Raw genomic sequence first — 20361 nt, forward strand, 5'->3', positions numbered from 1 at the left:
GCCCAGGCTGGAGTACAGTGGTGTGATTATAGCTCACTGCAGCCTCAAACTCCTAGGCTCAATTAGATCCTCCTGCCTCAGAGTCCTGAGTAGCTGGGACTACAGGTATGCACCACCACATTCGGCTAATTTTTTAAAATTTTAATTGTTATTTTTTTAGCAACAGGGTCTCTCTAGGTTGCCCAGGCTGGTCTCAAACTCCTGGCCTCAAGTGATCCCCCTGCAGGTATGAGCCAGTGTGCCCAGCCTAGCATAGGAATTCAAAAGACATGGCAGAGTTTCTGCCCTTTAGGAAGAATGACTTCTATGTTTTTAATATAGCAATCTATATTAATTTTTATGCTTTTAATATATCTATATTATAGGAAGGAATGGGGGCCAGTTATTTTCAGAGCTCGAAGAAAGATGCACGTGTACAACAGTCACTCCAATCACTGATTTTGTGCTATTTAAAAATTCCAAGAAAGGTTGTGTGCAGCGGTCCTGAGTCTTTGTTCAGCCTCTCGGCCTGTGTACATTTGCACACTATATACATCACCATTTCACAACATATAGTTTGTAATCTCTTGCACTTAACTCTTAACCACTGTTTTTAAAAGTGTTGTGCTCAGGATTAATGCTTCACACCAACTTTTGCCCTTCCATGAATTAGAAATAACCTTCTGGAACTATTGTGGATTCTAATCCAGGAACTTAACCAAAATGAAGGGAAAATGAATGTCCACATTCAAACAGTCCACAAAGAACATTGAATTAAAGCTCCCTGCTGACCACAGTCAATTCTACAATAACGCAACATGTATGTTCCTAGAAATCACTGCTTTAGGCAAAGCTGCACAATGGAAATCACAGAACTTCTGGGAAAAATGAAACTAGGGCCACAACATCCCAAAATGTAATGAGTCACACACTGAAAAGAAAAAGAAATCTAATAAAAACAGTAGCACAATTATAAAAACGCTAACTGGTTAGGAAATATTCAAAATATAAAAACAGGGCAAGTTACCTTGAAAAAGATGTAAGGCACGCCTGTGGTTGTGGGCATCAGAAGGATGGCAGCTCTTGGGTTATTGTAAAGAGGAGAAAGGTGATCTGATGTCAGGTGGAAACGTGTAACTCCAGATATGAACGAGTGTAACAAATCACATGCACTGAAGTGAGGTGCTGGAGATGTTTGAAGTGTCGGTGTGTTGTGTTTCCCTATGCAGCTCAGTTGAGTGCAGTTCTCTGCATTCGCCTAATGTTCCTTGCAGACCAAACGGCACACAAGCAATGTGACAAGTGCATTATGCTCAAATTATTCTCTAATATGGTGGTCCCCAATCTTTTTGGTGCCAGGGGCTGGTTTTGTGGAAGACAGTTTTTCCACGGACTGGCAGGGGGCTGAGGAGATGATTTTAGGAAGAAACTGTTCCACCTCAGATCATCAGACATTAGTTAGATTCACATAAGGAGTGCTCAACCTAGATTCCTCCCATGTGCAGTTCACAATAGGGTTCGCGCTCCTATGAGAATCTAATGCTGCTGCTGATCTGAAAGAGGCGGGGCATAGGCGGAAATGCTGGCCAGCTGCTCACCTCCTGCTGTGCAGCCAGGTTCCTAACAGGCCATGGACTAGTACTGGCCCGGGGTTTGGGGACCCCTGCTATAATACATCAGTTGCATTAGAAGAAAAATGAGTTATCAGAGCAAGTGCTATAGACAAGCTGTCTGTGTTAACCTGGCACCAAGTGGAATGCCGTTAAGTCTGCTATCCATCAATGGTATCCCAAGGAAGTTTCAAAAAATGGTGATACACATAGAATTAAGGTGTATCAAAGCTAAAAACAAAACATATGACTTTGTAGGATGTTCATGGAAGAGATTCTTTTCCTCTACTTGTTCATCTTCGGCAAAGTCAATTGTGTTGTGGAAGTTTGTTATTACTGATAAAATAATTCCCAAACTGAAGGCAAGGCTCTAGAAACTAAAAAGATTCAATTCCACTTTTATTTCTTCAAGGATTAGCTAAAGACACTGTCAGGACCGAGTATTTAAAATGTGTTTGGAACAGAGAGACACAATTCGGACAGAGGAAAAAAGGATTCATCTTGTGAGTCATCAAAAGTGCTTTATTTGTAAAGCCCGGCTCATGACTGGAGTGTATTGTTAGCACTAGGAGATAACAGGGCAAACGTCCTCACTCTGTCCAAATGGTTTATCAACAGAAATAAATGACAGACTGTTATAGACAAAAATAAAAGCATTCTGTAAACTTCTAAAAGCATACACAGATTGGCCCGCAAGGAAACAGTTACTCAAATAATGTATGTGTACCTTATGTTTACTTCAGGGTCTCATGGCTGTGGTCTTGGGTCAAGCCACAGTAGAACTTCACAACACAAAAACTGATCTGATGCCAGAATTAATGGTGCAGGGAAAAACCAAATCATAGTATGGATTACTTTAAATATATAAAAGATGAATCTGTACACTACGTGACAGTGGTGTTAACACTGGCTGCTGAGGATACCAAATCTACATAAAATGAGTGGACAGTATACGGAGGGCACGACTGCTGGCTTCCAAAGACTCTGTGAACTAGATCCACATACACGGGGCACAACTGCAGTCTGGACAGCCCTGAAGTAAAGTTCCTGGAAAAGGCAAGGCAGTACGGCAGGGAGATCTGTTGAGTTGCAAGTAATAATTAAAGGGTAGATTTTTGTTTGTTTGTTTTCTTTTCTGAAACTGCCCACAAAAATCATATCATGTTTTAAACAAGGAGTTTCAAAGGCATGGCTTTAGCGCAGCATGTAAGTGGATAACCTACTCTAAGCAAGACTAATATTTAAGCTCAATGCCTTTTGGAAAATGCAGGAGAGTTGGTAGATACATGATCTAGGTTGGAAATTTATAACTTGATTAAAAACAATCAGCACAGTTTAGGGCAATGGACTTTCATAAACCAGACTGGGGCGAAATCTCTTTTTAAAAAAAATCAATCATTAGGTTGATAAATGTACATTTGGAGGAAAAAAAAATCCTTTTCCTTTTATTGTGAAAGACTGTCTACCATGTACTTTGACTAAAACACTCACGTAAAAACATGCCTGCAGGATACGTCTCAAAATATGACAAACGTTATTTCACCTATACTGTGACTTTACACGTAAACTTCAAAAATCACATGCCGTACATCAAATTTTTAGATTCAAAAGATATCCCTGTTTTCCTAATAATGTAAACAGTAAAACTGAGGGTTTCAGTTAAAGGGATAATTCGTAACAAAATCCCATTGTTGAAACAATGGTCAAACATAAACATCTTATAATTCAGATCTGCATTCGGTAACAGGAGAATTGAGAGTTTTGATGCTTTGCTGGTTTTCCCACAGTGGGAGATGTAGATACCATTGCCCCAAACTACGCACTTTTCAGGTAAGCTTTACTTTTATTTTGTAGCATTAATTCCTATATTGCAACGTAAGGGTGTAACAATGAAGGCTCCAGGCAAGAAAAGAGAAGTAAGCAGTTTTCCTGGACATATTGGCCGAGGTGAAAAATGTATAGAGAATCACTGGGGCATCAGCTGCTTGTTGCGGGAGGGGTGGGGGCTCTGGACACCAGGGGGTCCTGACAAGGCTGGGGCCAGAACCCTGAACCAGTACACACGGAGACGCCAGCATTCTTCCGTCCAGTGCTGGGGGCTCAGGTTACCAGTGTTAGGGAGAGTGTCTGCGTGCGGGGTAGAAATGGAACATTCGCTGTAGGTTTTTTCCTTGGAATCATCATCATTATTATAATAATCATTATTATCTTCATTATTCTGAATACTGTCTCACATCTTTCAACTCCAAAAAAAAAAAAAAAAAAGCTGATCCACAGTTTGTTGTGTGATGCCAACACGGTGCCTGACATGCACTTCCTTCTCCCCTCCCCCACACGTGTGTTCATTCACTCATTCACTCACTCACTCACTCACTCACTCATTCGGCCATAGCTGGAATCAAAGGGTCTTTGTTGGGACACATACTGACCGAAGTGGATCTGTTTTAATTAATTTATGACTTTTAAAATGCACACGCGCGCACACACTCACCCCCCCCCCAACACACACACACATATACACAAAGTCAGAAATAGCTAGAACGATGCTGGGAAAATCAGGTAGCTGTAAAGCGAGTAGCCCCCAAATCAGTCATCTTGGCCTGAAGATGTAAACAAGGAGGTTTGCTTCCTGCAAGATGAGTACTTCACTGAGTTTGGTTTTCATTTTTCCTACACCGAAGCCACCTCTGTCCATCCAATGTTCATGTCTGTCCGAGGCTGCGCAGGAGGTTACGTCAAGATGTGGCCAATAAAGTCCAAAAAGCGCTTTGAATACTGTTCTGGGTTCACGGTGGAGATCTCCGCGCCAGCCTGGGCAGTTTTTAAAAAAGGAAATATTGACATAGTGTTTATGATTTCCCCAAATTATTACTCAATATCTACAGCTATTTCCAATGGCAACTGAATATACAGCAAGCAATTTTCAAATCCATGCAGTCTCTGCTCTGAAAAACATCACTCAAAATATCTTGGCGCTCATGGTGGAATAAGCAAGGTTCTTACAAATCTGTGTCTGCAAATGAGACAAAGGGCGACAGGAGCACCAGATGCTACCACACACACCGGGGCTGTTGCAACTCACAAAAAAATCAAACAGGCCACATTTGGGATGTTACTATCAAAGAGTGGAATTGTTCAGAAGTCACGGAAACAATACTTATACTTTTCAAGAAGGCAGACTGGAGCCACCTTGAGAATGACATCAACATTTGGCGAAAGGGAAACCTTAATGACGATGACTTAAAACCGCATGATTTCTTCAGGACCCCTTCGTTTCTGGACAGAGGCACCCAGCTCAGTGCTCAAACATGAGGGGCAATAGCAGCAGCCACAGGTTCTGGGACAGCTGCCCCCAGCCCATTCCCTGCACCGTAACCAGGTGAGGCACAACACTGCTGGCTCCATCTTGCCCACGGGGGAAGGAGCTGACTTCCCTCTGCAGCAGCACACAGGGGTGCCACTGTTCCCCTTTCTGAGCCCTGCAGAGAGCAAGCAAGCCTGGCCCCCTGCAGAAGCATGGTGAGGGATTTTTCCATGATGAGATGCAGGGTGCAGGCCAGCACACTCAAGGGAGTCACTGGCCAGTTTCCTGAGCTGCAAAGGGCAAGCACGGAGTTTTGCTAAGTGAGCATGTGCTGTTTTTAGACACCCATGTTCACCGGGGAACTTGTAATATTTCCAGGCCTCGGCTGCATGGAGGAGCCCAGGCTTGAAGTCAGAGAGAATGGTCCCCCACAGCAGCTTAACACAGCGTTCCTTTGCTGACAGTAATGTTTTCTTCTTGCAAACTACCTGTGATTTTATGCCGTGTGGCACACTATGGAGGCGAACTGGTGGCTTATGGGGAGATGAACATGGAGCCATATTGGCTAGGATAGGGGAGATGAACATGGAGCCATATTGGCTAGGATACACTCCAATTTCATAGGATGTATAGTATGGGAACAGACATTTACAAAGCATTTGTCCAGACAACTCTTGTATCTCTGGCAAAACCCCATCAGCAAGGCAGTAGGATTTCTGTATGAGGTGAAAAAACAGGAGCTCCAAACGTGTCCCCTTGAGGTTATACAAGTGGTCAGGGTCAAACGAGGATTCCTCGCCAGTTCTCTCTTTGCCACACTCCATGGTTTTCAACCAGAGGTGAGCATCAGAATGACCATGGAGTCTTCTGAAGACCCCTCCCTCACCCTCCTGAACTGGCCTCAGAATGACGGAATGGGGGTGGTGCGGATGTTTGTTTAAAAAGAGTACTCAAAAATTTCTGTTGGGGGGAAGCCACCAGGCACACTTGCTTACTGACGTGCTCGGGGGCGGTGAGGTCCCAGTCTGTGCTCTGCACACAGCAGGAATACCATAGCTATCGACAATGTGACTGAAATATTTCTTTGGCAAATAGAATACTGTGTTTGTTAGGCTGATTTCTATTTTAAAATAGAAAAGAAGAGGTTTCAAGTGAGTTTTTGGTTCTGGTGAATCTTCATTAGTTCTACACAGTCTGTGGGAAGCACCTCTTCTTCCAGGGCCAACAAACCAGGGAATACATTCATCTGTGTGGGGTGGGCTCTATGGCTTTCAGGACCTCTGCAAAACAAAGATGGCACCCTGCAATACAAGCCTGAAACTTGGCGAGCTGTAAAGTTCAGCCAGGCAGGAGGTGTTTGCAGGCAGGGCAAGGGGATGAGCATGAACACAGAGCCAGGAGGGGGCTGGGTCCGGGGGAGGAATCCCATCTCTGCCACTTGCTACTATGAGGCCCTGGCAAGTTACTCCTGAAGCTATTTTCCTCAGTTTCTCCAACTGACAAAAGCAGGTACACTACTATCTCTTTCATAGGCTTCTCATGGGGGATAAAATAGCTTAACATAAGGCTAGAGCAGTGAAAATTCCCATCAAGCAACATTAACGGTGAGTAATATTATGCAACTTTGATTTTGCACTCAAAAGATTTCTGTAGTAGAAAAAATACAACTCACTGTGAGAAAAGAAATATTAATCCTGTATACTTGAGAAGTGTCTTAAGCAGACAATCATGCTTCAGTTTTGAATATTTCATATTAAAACACTTCATTATCTTCTTTTGCACTTTTATCTCTGGAACATTTTTCAAACAAAAAAGAATTTGTGTAACATCCTAGTGATGCGCATGCCTGTTAGTGTCCTCCATGTGTAAAAAGAAGAGATGTTCATGTTTAAGTGACTTCGCTGGAAGCCACAGGGAGCTGTGGTAAGAGCAGCAGTGAGCAGTAAGCGTTTGTGGGTTCTGCATCTTACGCTCAGAACATGACTTGCCCCCAGGGAACAAGCGTCACTAAAGGGCTTTGAATGGCTCAGTAGAAAGCAGCTCAGTGGCAGAAAGGAGTGATCCCTGAGTCACAGGTCACACAGAGGAGCCAGGAGAGAGAGAGAAGGAAACAAAATGGAGATACTCACGCCATGTTTAACAGTTTTTGCAGCATGGGCAGCTTTCTTTTTTGCATCATAATGAGTAAGGATGTCAATAATTGCCATGAAGTACACCTCCTTCCTAGGCGAGTCTGCAGAGACAGGAGAGCAATGGCTGTGGGACATGTGACAACACCAGGGCCAGCATTGCTGCTGAGGGAGGGAGGGAGAAGTGAGCCTGGAGGGAGGGGATTCAATGGAACGCGGATGGAAGGAGTCCAGAGACAAACTCTACACCACGCCTGCGGATCCTGACTAAACACACAGCTTGCCTCTCTGACCCAGTCCCCCTGCAATTTAAAAAGAAACAACCCTAACAACTAAAAACATCATCACACCAGGGTATCAACAGTGGAGATCCAAGGGTGGAACGGAGTCTTTTTTTTTTTTTTAATTTGCATTTTCTTTAATAATTGTGTATTGCTTTGGTGTGAAGAAATTTGCTATTTAAAAATACCCTATAAAACAGAACTAATTATGTACACTAATCCTTTACATCAAATGGTAGAACTGTTCATAATTCTCACTGGATACAGTATCAGAACTGGATAAAAGCATACATCCACTCCAATGTCTATTTTCTGGATACAGTATCAGAACTGGATAAAGGCATACATCCACTCCAATGTCTATTTTCTTTTTTTGAGACAGAGTTTTGTTCTTGTTGCCCAGGCTGGAGTGCAATGGTGCGATCTTGGCTCACAGCAACCTCCACCTCCCGAGTTCAAGTGACTCCTGCCTCAGCCTGCCGAGTAGCTGGGATTACAGGCATGCATCACTATGCCCAGCTAATTTCATATTTTTAGTAGAGATGGGGTTTCTCCATGTAGGTCAGGCTGGTCTCAAACTCATGACCTCAGGTGATCTGCCTGCCGCGGCCTCCCAAAGTGCTGGGATTACAGGCATGAACCACTGCGCCCGGCCCGTGTCTGTTTTCTATCCATTTCCAAAAATATGAACAGTAAGAAAAGTACATTTGACTATCTAATTTTCTGTGTTGAAGAAAACATTTTGGTGAGCAAAACAGAACAAAACAGAACTCAGATCCTCAGCTGATATGCCATTTGAGATTAAAAAACAACTGATGAGCCACAGTTTTTATTATTCAAAAACCAAGAAGCTGTTTTTATCCTATCACAAAAATATTTTGGTTTTGTCACGGATAAGATGTAATATTCAAATAACTGGTGCACCCAATCACCTGGATACGGTGGATTAAGATTTATCTGACTCTAGGGAAGAGGGCCATAGGCCCTTCCATGGGGGAGGACAGCAGAGCCAGACTCAGCAGCAAATCAGATTCCCACCCCACCCACAGGGCCCATCTTCACACACCCTTCACACCCCTGAGAGGGAGAGGGCTGTTGGTAATGACAAGAGGACAAGCTAAGGGTGACAGAGGATCACATGCATGTGCCTAGCTTAGACTCACGATGCTTTTGACTTAGATAAAAAAGATAACTAGGCAAAAACGTATTAATATTTTAAAGCATTTGTTATTTGTGAACATGTATGTGTGCATATGTACATGCATGTTGTGTTGTGTGTGCACGTACGTTGTATGCCAGTGTGTATGTGCATATGTACAGGTGTGTTGTACATGTATAGTATAGTTCGTGGTTTTGCTGTATTCCCTCAACATCACAGAATTCAAAGGTCCGATTGCCTTATGTTTCAGCACTGAGATCACGGTTAGCTTTAACATACTCTTGTCCCCAAATCCATTTCTTTGGAGTTTGGAGGATGAGTGCTGCCGGGCAGCACCCTCATAACTGGGGTAGTGCTTACTGGTAGATAACAAGGCCAAAGTCAAACCACTTCACATGCAAAAAGGGTCCACAGTAATCAAACTTACTTTCATGGCACTTAATTCCATAGACGTCGATGTTCGGATCGAACTCCCCGGGAGCCAGGGGTGGTGAGCTGTTCAGTGTATTCCCGGGGCTATCTGGGGGGGTTCCCACCGGGTGGGTGCCATCGCTCTCGCCCTCCTCCTCCCCATCGTTCTCCTCACACTCCACTTCCTCCTGTTCGGCTCTCTCCACATCATGAATTCCCACCAGCAGACTGTAGTCCATGAGCTTCAGCTGGGCCAGAAACTGGGGACAGAGGCAACAGGGTGAGTCAGCCACACCTTAAACATAAAAGCCAACATTTAAAGGAGACAAGCTCGGGTGACACCCAGAGGGAAGGCTGTGGGGTGGGGCAGCAGAGGCGCTGGGTGCCTCCTTCACGATGCTCTTACACTCCTGGGCTGTTTCTCTATCTAAAATGTAGCCTCACACTTCAGGCTGGCTCAGAGCTCAGGCTGTTTACCCTGGAATGCCACACTGGATGCGGAGAGGTGTGTATCTATCACAGGGTGGCTGGATTTTACCAGATAGCAAGGCTGGATTTCACCAGATAGCAAGGAGCATGACCAGTAAGAGATGCGGAGAGAGACCGGGAGAGAGAGCAAGTTCCTCCTAATGATTAAGACTGGCTAATGGGGAAACCCAGGCACCTCCCAAGTAGCTTCCAGCGGAGTCTCTGGTGGTAGTTCAGGAAAGCACCCTGGAATTCAGCATGCTCTGTGGAGGCGATTGTTACGCTGTTGTAAATAAGTAAAAGTAAAGGCACTGTGTCCACATCTGGTGAGTAATGCAGTCCTGTCCAGGTCAACAAGGTGCTTTCCATGTGTGCTTTCCACGAAGCACCACACATCCAGGATTCCTGTCCTCCCTCTCCTCCTCCAGCCGTGGCTAGAACATAATGTGGGGGCAAGACCCAGCTCTGTGTGTTGGGCTACTCCTGTCTGCCCAGTTCGTTGACTTTTCAGATCACGATTTCTCTTTGTTTCCCTTTTCTTATTTGAGACCTTCAGCACAACGTTCCAATGTTGCCATAAGACGTGGATGGTTGTGCTGAGTGCAAACAGTGACAGCCCATCTGCGGGCTGGACCCAACTGGCTCCCTGACCCCGTGGCTGGCTGGCTCTGCACAGGATCCTGTTCCACTCTGACCTTGGGCTCAGGGTCCAGGAAGGTTCACGGTCCTGGCTCTGGAAGGACTCAGCGCCACCTCGCTGGGGAATGCAGAGTGGCTGAGCAGCCTCTGGGCTATGCTGATAGAATTTAGGAAGCAAATGTCCTCATGCAAAGGGCAAACAGATAAAATCACAGGTCTTGAAGTTCTGGCTAAAAATGAAATCAATTTGCTAAGCCCCGCAGAGTCATTTCTCCTCAGCCTGTTGGGAAGGAGTTCTGTCTCGAAACTGAATGAGAAGCCCCGATTCCTTACAGATGAGGAGAGGACCCCTGGGCACAGGGCTATCCCACTCTCCAGCTGGTTCCTGGTGCCTGCAATTCTCCATCAGCCAGCATCCCGCTCAGCTCAGCAAACTGGCCAGAGCTCCCACTTCGCTGCCTTCCCAACAGGAATCCCCCAGGGCCAGCTATATCTTCCCCAATTGTTTCGAGCTCAAAAAAGAAATCACACAAATCTTACACTCAAATATCTAAGCAAAGTGGGAGAAACCTGTTTGTTTAAAAATAGACGCAAACCCCTCGTGGAAACAGCATGGGGCTCCTGCGTTCAGCTTTCTGGGTCCCAGAGAAGAGGGGAAGCCACTGCTCATCCCCCCTGGTCTTTCCCCAAACTCCCCCATTACAGTAAACATGAGAACTGACTTTCCACTTGCACCTCTCTCTGCCAGATTCCTTTCCAGCAGTCAGAGACTGCGCATCCTCCCCTAGAATCTCGGCAGCTGCCAGGCTGTGAGGTGCACCTGGCCGAGATCACCTGGCTGGGATCATGTTTGTGGGGGTGGCTGCGGGGAGAAATCTACAGTGGTGGAAGGCTCACTTGAGTCCTCCACCCGCACGGTGAAGCCAGCCAGGGAGCTGGGTCTCGGGTACCAGCTCCGCTATACATGGGCCTGTGGATGTGGAAGAGAACTGGGCACTCTGGGGTATAGGGACAGGTGACAAGATCCAAGACAGGGGGCAGGCTCTCCGTGTGAGACAGCAGCCAGGCTCAGCAGCTGGACGAGAGTGCAAGGATTCAAATCCAAGGAGGGGTGAATTCAGGGCCTTTTCTAAGCCTGCACTCTCTGCTCTCTATCAGCTACCTCTGGAGGCTGCCTTAAAGCAGCTTTCCCCTCTCCTTTTCTTCGCAACCCTAGGAGGAAGGTAATGAGTTAAAATCAGCTGGCATCGGAGGCCCTCCACACATGACTCTGCGCTGTGGGTCTCCGGAGGGTTAGGTGGCCAGCAGCAGCACGCCTGGCACTGCTGTGATCATGGAACCTGCTTCCCCGTCAGAATGACCTGTGGGCCTGGGGTTTCAGAAGCCTATTTGAAAAATACTGCATTGTAAGTACCCAGTTGTCTTCTCCAATGCTTGAGGGGTATGGTGGGGGTGGGGGTGCTTATGGTGGGCCCACTTCTCCCTGCCCTGTTGTTCCAAGGCCTCTGGGCTGCTGGAGGACTGGGTCAGGGTCTCCTTGGCCACCTCTGCTGCCCCTCCCAAGCCTCGCACGGTGCCTGGCTCTGCTCCCTAGATCTACGGCTTCCCTGGCCTCCCTCTCTACACCTGGAAGCCTCTCTGGAGCCAGGCCAGGCCCTGCTCGGCTTGAGAGGTGACAGGGAAAAGGCCCCCCTTCTGCCCACACCTGCTCCCTCTGGGTGCTTGGAGGGTCCCTGTGAAGTGGTAAAGGCTGAGTGGTGCCTCAACCTCCCCTCCAGACCTCTGCAAAGGGCAGAAGTTTTCAAAATGTGAACCTGATCCCATCCTGTTCTGCTTAACACATTTCCATACTGCCACGTTTCTCACAGGGCACAAACAAAACTCACATGGCCCAGGAGGCCTGGAGAGCTTGGCCCCATCCACTTCTGGGGCCCACTTGAGCTCTGCTCTGCCCACTTCCTGGGCTTCTCTGGGGGCAGGTACTTCCTCCTGTGCCTTCAGGTCTCAGCTGCAGGGCACTGCACAGGGCAGCACAGCCCCAGAGTCTGGGTGTTTAGGGCACCGCACACTCCTCCCCAATGACACGGGGCCTCGCTGCACATTCATTTTGTTGGAGTATTTGAGCGACTTCTCTCTTTCCCAAGCAAGGCAGCCCCAAACGGGGCTCTAAGGTTTTGGCTTTCACTGCATTCCCGAATCCCGGCAGGCAGAGGGCTCGGGAAAGTATTCGGCACTTGTTGGACAAGTGAATGGGATGCTTGTTACTTCTTCCCTATCCGTCCCAACTCTCCCTAATTCTCCCCAACCTGCTTCCAGCAGGAAGTAACTACCAAAGCCAAATACAAACAACAAAGCAACAACAGAAAACTTTTGTCTGAGACTGCATGAGGCAACAGCTCTGCAAAGGAAGCGCAAGGTGACCATTTAAGACGATTACCTTAACAGGAAGGTCTACTGGTTGACCTTCAAGTATGTTTTAGTTACAGAAGTCAGGGCTGTCTGTGATTAACTTGCCAAAGGGCAGAGAGGGAAGGGGACAACTGGGACTGGACAGCCGCACTCACCAGGGTGAGCCTCCAGGGCCCAGCCTCCCCTGGCACCCCATCTGGGTTCCTCGCCACACCGGGCAGCCCAGAGTAATTTTCCTGGGCCTCAGGCCTGTGGTCAGACCGCTTATTGTCATCTTCCAGTGAGGAAGAAATAAAGGTGCAGTCAACTCCTAGCACAACCCAAAAACCATCAGCATGATGCAAAATGCATCTCTAGGTAAGAAGCTGTTCTGAGGCACCCAAGAAGACTGAGAAAATTGCAGTCACAATGGGCATTGCACATGATTTCTTGTTTAAGAGATGGGATCTTGCTCTGTTGCCCAGGCTGGAGTACAGTGGTATGATCACAGATCACTGTAGCCTTGAACTCCTGGGCTCAGGCAATCCTCCTGCCTCACCCTCCTGAGGAGCGGGATTACAGAGGTGCACCACCATGCCCAGCTAATTATTTTTTATTTTGTGTGGAGACAGGATCTTGCTGTGTTGTCCAGGCTGGTCTCAAACACCTGGCCTCAAGTGATCCTCCTGCCTTGGCCTCCCAAACTGCTGGGATTATTATTCATGATTTCAAATCTCTCAGACTGAGGTAGAAATGGGAAAAACCAAATATGGCACAGTGGTTAAAAGGACAGGTCATGCTGACCAGGGAGACCCATTCAAGAAACAAAGAGTCTGATTTGGTCTCACTCGCCAGTTCCATGCTTGACGAGTTCGCCTCCTGGATCTTCAGTCATTCTGACTTTAAAATTGGACAATGCCACTCACCTCACGGGGGTGTCGAAGAATTAAGATAATGAAACTGAGAGAAAAAATAAGGTGCCTCATACAAAATAATGGAAGCTGTTATTTGTAACTGGCAATGTTGTTTTGATTATGGTAGAAGTCTTTTTTTAATATCAAGATTTCAATTTAAACAGGTTTCAGTTTGTAGACCGGGGGAAAAAGAACCATATGGAAAAGCCCGTTAATTCACGGGCTCTCATCTTCAAAACGTTAAATTTCTTTTTGAGACAGGGTCTGGCTCTGTCACCCAGGCTGGAGTGCAGTGGTGTGATCATGGCTCACTGAAGCCTCAAACTCTTGGACTCAAGGGATCCTCCTGCTTCAGCTTCCCTAGTAGCTAGGACCACAGGCATGCACCACCACGTTTGGCTAATTTTTAAAACTTTGTAGAGATGGGGTCTCACTATGTTGCCCAGGCTGTTCTCAAACTCCTGGGCTTAATCAATCCTCCTGCCTCAGCCTCCCAAAGTGCTGGGATTACAGGCATGAGCCACCACACCCGGCCTCAAACTTTACTTTAAATCTGTTCTGAGGTAGAGTGAATGAAGTGTGGCAATACATCTGAGATTTTTCGTGGGCTGGAAGCTCGCAGATGGAAAGAGAAGACAGAAAGGGGGCGTGGGCTTCACTGCGGGGTCTGCTTCCGGCTCACTGCAGGAAAACAGTATATATTTGTTCTTTAATTTTTAAGAACATAAGATTTCAAAGTGTGAAGATTTTTCAGTCTTTAGGTCCCCTGCTTTTCTTCCTTTCCAGCTTCTCAGAAACCACCTGCTGGACCTCAGATCTGCCTCTTTTTCCCTCAGAATATCCCTTCTCATCTAATTCCTTACTAATTGAGTCCTTGCTGTGACAAATCTTTGAGCTACAATCTTCCTTGAGATCTTTACGAGTCTAAGACTATCCTTCACAATGGTTCTCAACTGATTTAACTCTACTAACACACCGTGTTCTACCACATCACCATCTCCCAACATATCTGTGAAGTAGAATTAAAATGCCAGTCAGCCCTGTTTAACGGTTATATCTTACCACTTGTTAAAAATTATAATCCTCCTTCGAAGCAATTATCAGAAAACAAAGCCTCCACTGTGCTCTCACAGGTATTTTTAACTTGTGTTTATGTCAGAGTAGTTAAGGACTGTGCCCTCTGAGGGCCTGACGCCCTAGTCTGAATTTAGAAGCTTTGTGCCTTTGAGCAAATTACATAGCGTCTCTGGGCTCGGCTTCCCCATTCATCAAACTAGGGTAGGGGCAGGACCACTGTCAAGGGGCTGTTTTGAGAATGACAAGTGACACTGCATGGGAAGGACTTGGGCTCGATGTGCTCCATAAATGCTGCCACCCATCCCACTACTCCCACCGCCCTATCCCCTCTCACCCATCTCCATGGATGGGGGGCTATAAACCTCAGACAGCTGAAATGCCCTGTGAGGGGGTACTCCTGGATGCCACAGAGGGAGAACAGTTTTACATCATGTGAGTCAATGAGAGGAGAGACCAGGGTTGATTCTTCAGGGCCGTGATCAGAATTGACAAAACACAGGGCAGAAGGCAAAAGTGCTTGTCACTCCTCATACACCGATCTGTGTGTGTGTTTGTGTGCAGAAAAAGACTCACCTGTGTTACGTGCAAAGCTATGTGGATGAAAATACCCAGCATGGCATAGGAATAGAACAGGGCTTCAATTACAGAAAAACAGCAACTAGAATCTCAGATGAAAATTAGTTTTCCTAAAATCTAGATTTCTTGAGCTGTAATACACTCAGATCTCCTACTCGAGGCATTAAGGAAAAATAGCAACAACAACAACAAACTGCAATGAAACTCCAATGGGTCAGTCAGCTAAATTAGAAAGCATGGAACTGATGAAAACAGAAAACTCGATTAAATTCTAGCCTCATTATCAAGATCAGATGTCAAGCTACTTCACCATAATTACCTGCTTAAAAATTTAATGATGGTTCTGCATAAATTTCAAAACTAAAGACACTGTTATCAGCTATTGAGAATATTTTTAAATGAAAGAATGTTTTACACCCTGCCTCCATTTCAATGAAACAGCTAAGTGCTTGAGCCATGTATGGGATTAGACTATAGAGTCCTCTAATCAATGGTATTATTAGAGACAACAAAAGAGCTAAGAGGATCCTTCTGTAATTCAACTGTAAATTTGAACTGCTTGAATTACATTATTTCTGGAGTCTAAATATCATAGTGATATACTGCCAACAGAAAAAAACCATTTTTTTAATAGGTCACAGATAACCCTAAGGGCTACTTACCATAATTGCTAAAACCATATTCTTCTCAGTATCAAGGATTTGCTGATTAATCAATAAAAATCCAAGAGTATGTTTACTAAGGATACTTATCAGTTGGATCAAACAGATCCCAAAGCAAGGGGGAAATGCTTAACTAATACATTTTATTAGTAACCACTCACAACTGAGGAAAACTAAACATTCCTTAATGAAAGACTGGAGGAAAATGTTAGAAGAGAAAAGCAAACACTTGTATCGTTTTGTTTGTTTGAAGTAGATGCTTACAGGCTAAGCACAGTGGCTCATGCCTGTAATCACAGCACTTTGGGAGGCTGAGGTGGGAGGATTGCTTGAGGCCAGGAGTTCAAGACCAGCCTGCACAACAAAGCAAGACCCTAGTCTCTACAAAAAAAAAAATTCAAAAATTAGACAGGCACCATGGTGCATGCCTGTAGTCCCAGCTACTATGGAGGCTGAGGCGGGAGGACTGCCTGAGCTGGGAGTTCAAGGCTGCAGTGAGCTATGCTCATGCCACCCCACTCTAGCCAACACAGCAAGACTGTCTCTAAAAACAATGGCAACAAGAAAGTAGATACTTACCCCCTTCACAAATAACCAATACATAGGTTCTAATCCAAGTATGTATACTATAAAGGTAAAATAATGTAAAAAATTTTATTAAACTAATTTATGATCTAAAAATATTAACTACTAATAACTTGGTCAGTGTGAGTTTCTTGTAATAAAAAGAACTGTTAGAAGATTAAAAATAAATTATACTGCTTCCGCCTTCATGGGAAATACAAATGTATGACACTCATTCTGTGGCTTTAGTCATTTTCTTTTTTTTTTTTTTTTGGTTTAATGACATAAAAAGACAATCTTCCCACAAAGCCTCTCTCTAAGTAGCAGATCCGTACTGGTGTGCCATGAAGTGTACACAAATGAATGAAAGCAACAGCTAAGAAAAGCTGAGTTTAGTAGCTGCCTAAATTCTAATTCCCACTGCATTGTTTTGTAACTCAACGAAGTCCAAGAAAATAACCTTTTTTCGGCCAGGCTTGGTGGCTGACGCCTGTAATCCCAGCACTTTGGGAGGCAGAGGCGGGTGGATCACGAGGTCAGGAGATCAAGATCATCCTGGCTAACACGGTGAAACCCTGTCTCTAATAAAAATACAAAAAATTAGCCAGGCGTGGTGGTGGGTGCCTGTAGTCCCAGCTACTCAGGAGGCTGAGGCGGGAGAATGGCGTGAACCTGGGAAGCGGAGCTTGCAGTGAGCCGAGATCGCGCCACTGCACTCCAGCCTAGAAGACAGTGAGACTCCATCTCAAAAAAAAAAAAAAAAAAAAAAAAAAAAGAAAGGAAAGAAAATAACCTTTTTTCCTGGATTTATAAAAGACTTAAATAATGAGCAAATCCAATGGAAAAGCTGCAATGCCTTTATCATAAACTAAATGACAGGAAAAGGTACATTTTAAATGTTTAGAACAGTGTTTAAAAGCAAAACTCCATCATTATGGACGAAAGCCCCTTGGACACTGTTCTATGTCTCTCCACTGTCCCCTATGACCTAGTATCCCAAGCTGCCCCTGTGCTAGTCCCACAATGTGTAAGGGGGCCTCACTGGGCCTCATGACATAGTTTGTGGTGACTGGTGGAGATAGGAAAGCATTAAGTGACCCAGGCTATGTTAACCAGCACTGACTTGTGCTTTAGAGGGAAAAGTGCCAAGACTGTAATAGTGACTGAATATTTGTTTTTGAGATGCTCTGCTGGTTGACACAGAGTCCAGTACTCCCCGGCCCCTCCCAAACTGGCTGGTGTGGGCAGGTCAGTCTTCATGGGCCATCCCAATACAGAATACAGGGGCCTGGGACCGGGGATTCCCAGCGGATGACAGCAGGTGCTTGTGTTTGGTGCCTAAATGAGAGGGCTGCTAAACTGGCATGCGTTTGCTTTAAACCAGATCATGTAACATGAGACACCTTCATGTCTGACTTCCATAAGGTAGAGTATGCAGGTTTTTGCCTTGATTGAAGATTTAAATAGATGGTTTAAAAAGCTCCTAAAACCCAACAGGGCTGATATTTATACAGTGAGTCTGGCCTCTCCACTGACTGTTCTTACCTCAACATCCTTTTTTAGTTTTTCCAGGAAGACCTTCTTGTTGTTGTCATCAATATAAATCTTTTGGCCCTCATTAATGAAATCATTATCTTTCAGAGTTGGCAGTTCTTTGGCCTAAAACAAATGAGAAAAACAATGACAAAGGCGCTTGAATAAAACCTAAAAAAACCACATACACCTTCCAACCCTGGACACTGAAGTTTGCCCCTTTCACCGCCCCCACCCCATTCACCACCACAGGGGTCTTACCCAAACAATAAAATAAGAGAAGGCTTGAATACCACCGGGGGGCGCCAGTGAGCCCCAATCTCTGGAAGCATTCGCAAGAGCAGTGGGGCGGGGGTCAGACAGACTCCATATCATAAGGCTTTTTGTAACACATTTCATGTTTTTCAGAGGAATGAACCTGACTGCTTTCTTAGATTCACTTTCTTACAAGAAGTCTTCTAAGTATAAAATTTGTATTCTTGGAATACTTTCCCAGGAACCCTCAATTTTCTTACAACCCAACTCCATCCCTCCTCCCACTTTTGGGGAGCCGTTGCTGGGCTCACATTGCAAATAACATGTTATCTTGTCTCAGAACAGCTCTATCCATAATCATATCTGCTTTCTGCACCAGGGAGACATGCAGCACGAGGTTAGCCATCTGCCCTTCCAAGCCTTCCTGTTCACCACTCCAAGAAGGAAATTCTCTTCTCATTTGGACAATATCAAAGAAAAAAGGTCTTCTCTTAACATAAACGTATTAAGATCAGAGTTCTACCTTTTACAAATGAACGAGAGGGTGAGCTAATAAGTAAACTGCACTTATGGCAACCAACACAAAGCAATGAGCAACTATCAAAACATGGATCATGAGCAGAAAACACTGTAGCTTGTATTGCAGCAAACAGGATACTATAGACATATAGTTTTAAAACAGTGTGGATTATTCTATTTAACTTTGTGCAACCGGCATTCAGTACGAGCTCAAAATAATCTCCCACCCCTTTCAGCTAACCATAGCTTGTTTATTTCAGCAGAAAGAAATCCAATGTCATGCACTGCCTTTGCCTGTATGTTGATGAACCTGGAATGGTCCTCTTTTCTGTAGGTGTGAACCAAATGTAAACAAAATAATCCAAGGAAACAAGCTGCTGTCCTTCCTGGCTCCGGCACTGTTCCTCCTCCCTCCTTATTCAGAGCAATGAAAGAACACTCCCTGGGTCCATCGCCTGCATCTTTCACATGCTCGAACTGTTCACTTCCCCTCCTATTTATAAAGTATAGACATGCATGTAAACATAGTCACATCTATTTACAGCAACACATATGTACATAAATTATGCATTTCTAAATTAGTCGCTTTGGCTAGTAACTTTGAGAAAATTTAAACAGTTTTGCAACTTTGAATTAGATATAACCACAATCTTTATAAGCCAAACAGAATTAATCCTTACAAAGCAGGTATAGCAAGGCCCAGAAATGTCAAGATTCAATTCAATCAGCAGTTACTGAGTGAGTCAAGTAGAGAGATGCAAATATGAATAGGTCACAATTTCTGCTGTAAAGGAGTTTGTAATCTCGTACGGGAGAATGATATGAAAGCACGTAGGTAGAAAATAAAGCAGGATGTGTATGTAAGATGTAAAGATAAATAGTAAGATTCTAGGAAAGACTGATCTAATTCCAAACACTTTTATGCTGAGTTATTGAGTCTTTAAGAAATGAGAATGCAACGCCATTCTTCACAAAATGTCAGGATGCGCCTGCTAGACTTACCCCCTAAATCTGTCATTAATAATTTTAAAATAATGCAATGTGCACCCCCCATTCCCACAAACCTTGAAATGTGAAGACAGCACAATATTAAAATGTTTGAGTTCATCACACTAGATTATAAGGTTTCTCTCCTATTAGAACTGTAAACATAATGAAGTTTCACCAAGAATGAAATGCAAGGTTCTGAAGTTTAACAAAACTCAGAGGGCAGTGAGAACATAAGCACTGCCCAAAACAGAAAATTGGAAGCACGTTAGAAAAAAGGGTTGAAGCCAGACCTACACACAAAAACAGGAGAGATGGAGAAGGATCGTAATTTTCCCAGCAGACACCTTGGGCATTTCTGTGTCATTATGTGTTGGCGATGGGAGGCGTGTGGGTGGGGGTGTTAAGGATTAAGATATCTGCCTCAATTCCACAACCCATTTTATAAGTGTAAGAAAAGAAGGGTAGAGGGTGTTTTTTTCTGGTTTTGTATAAATGTGAGAAACCTGAAGGCAGAGATGACAGACCCCAGACAAGGCAGTAAATTACATGCTGGATGTGTGTTTGTAACACAAGTCACATTAATGAAGATGAATGCCACTTCAGGTTCACCCCAGCAGAATTACCTCATGTGACAGGGAAAGTATAATCCTACCTCATAAAACTCTGGACACCATGTACTCTATGACTAAGCTGACTTGTGAATTTCACAGGCACTAGGGTCGTATTTAGATTGGATCAAGTTCAAAAAAGGGCACCCAGATTGGCTAAAAGACTTAAGGGCTTATTGAAAGGATCAAGAGGCGAAGGCGGGTCCTGGCAGGGCAGCTGCCAGCATGGAATCTAACACTGGCCTACAGATATCAACCTCCCAAATGCTTGCTGCAAGACAGAGTGCTCAGGGGC

The 20361-nt window shown here is 44.9% G+C and overlaps 1 protein-coding gene across 2 annotated transcripts in view; it reads right to left on the minus strand.

Moving 5' to 3' along the window:
- Positions 1-2090: 2090 nt before the first annotated feature.
- PIP4K2A (phosphatidylinositol-5-phosphate 4-kinase type 2 alpha) overlaps positions 2091-20361 on the minus strand; it is a 179432-nt gene continuing 161161 nt past the window's right edge. For both annotated transcript variants that reach the window (XM_016962766.4, XM_016962767.4), the window contains 4 exons: positions 17707-17820; positions 8890-9133; positions 7023-7126; positions 2091-4400 (listed from right to left, as the gene is read on the minus strand). In XM_016962766.4, coding sequence (XP_016818255.1) covers positions 4320-4400; positions 7023-7126; positions 8890-9133; positions 17707-17820 — 543 coding nt within the window. In that variant the 3' untranslated portion in view covers positions 2091-4319. The remainder of the gene's footprint in view (positions 4401-7022; positions 7127-8889; positions 9134-17706; positions 17821-20361) is intronic.

Source organism: Pan troglodytes, chromosome 8 (genome assembly GCF_028858775.2).
Source record: "Pan troglodytes isolate AG18354 chromosome 8, NHGRI_mPanTro3-v2.0_pri, whole genome shotgun sequence".
Taxonomy (NCBI): domain Eukaryota; kingdom Metazoa; phylum Chordata; class Mammalia; order Primates; family Hominidae; genus Pan; species Pan troglodytes.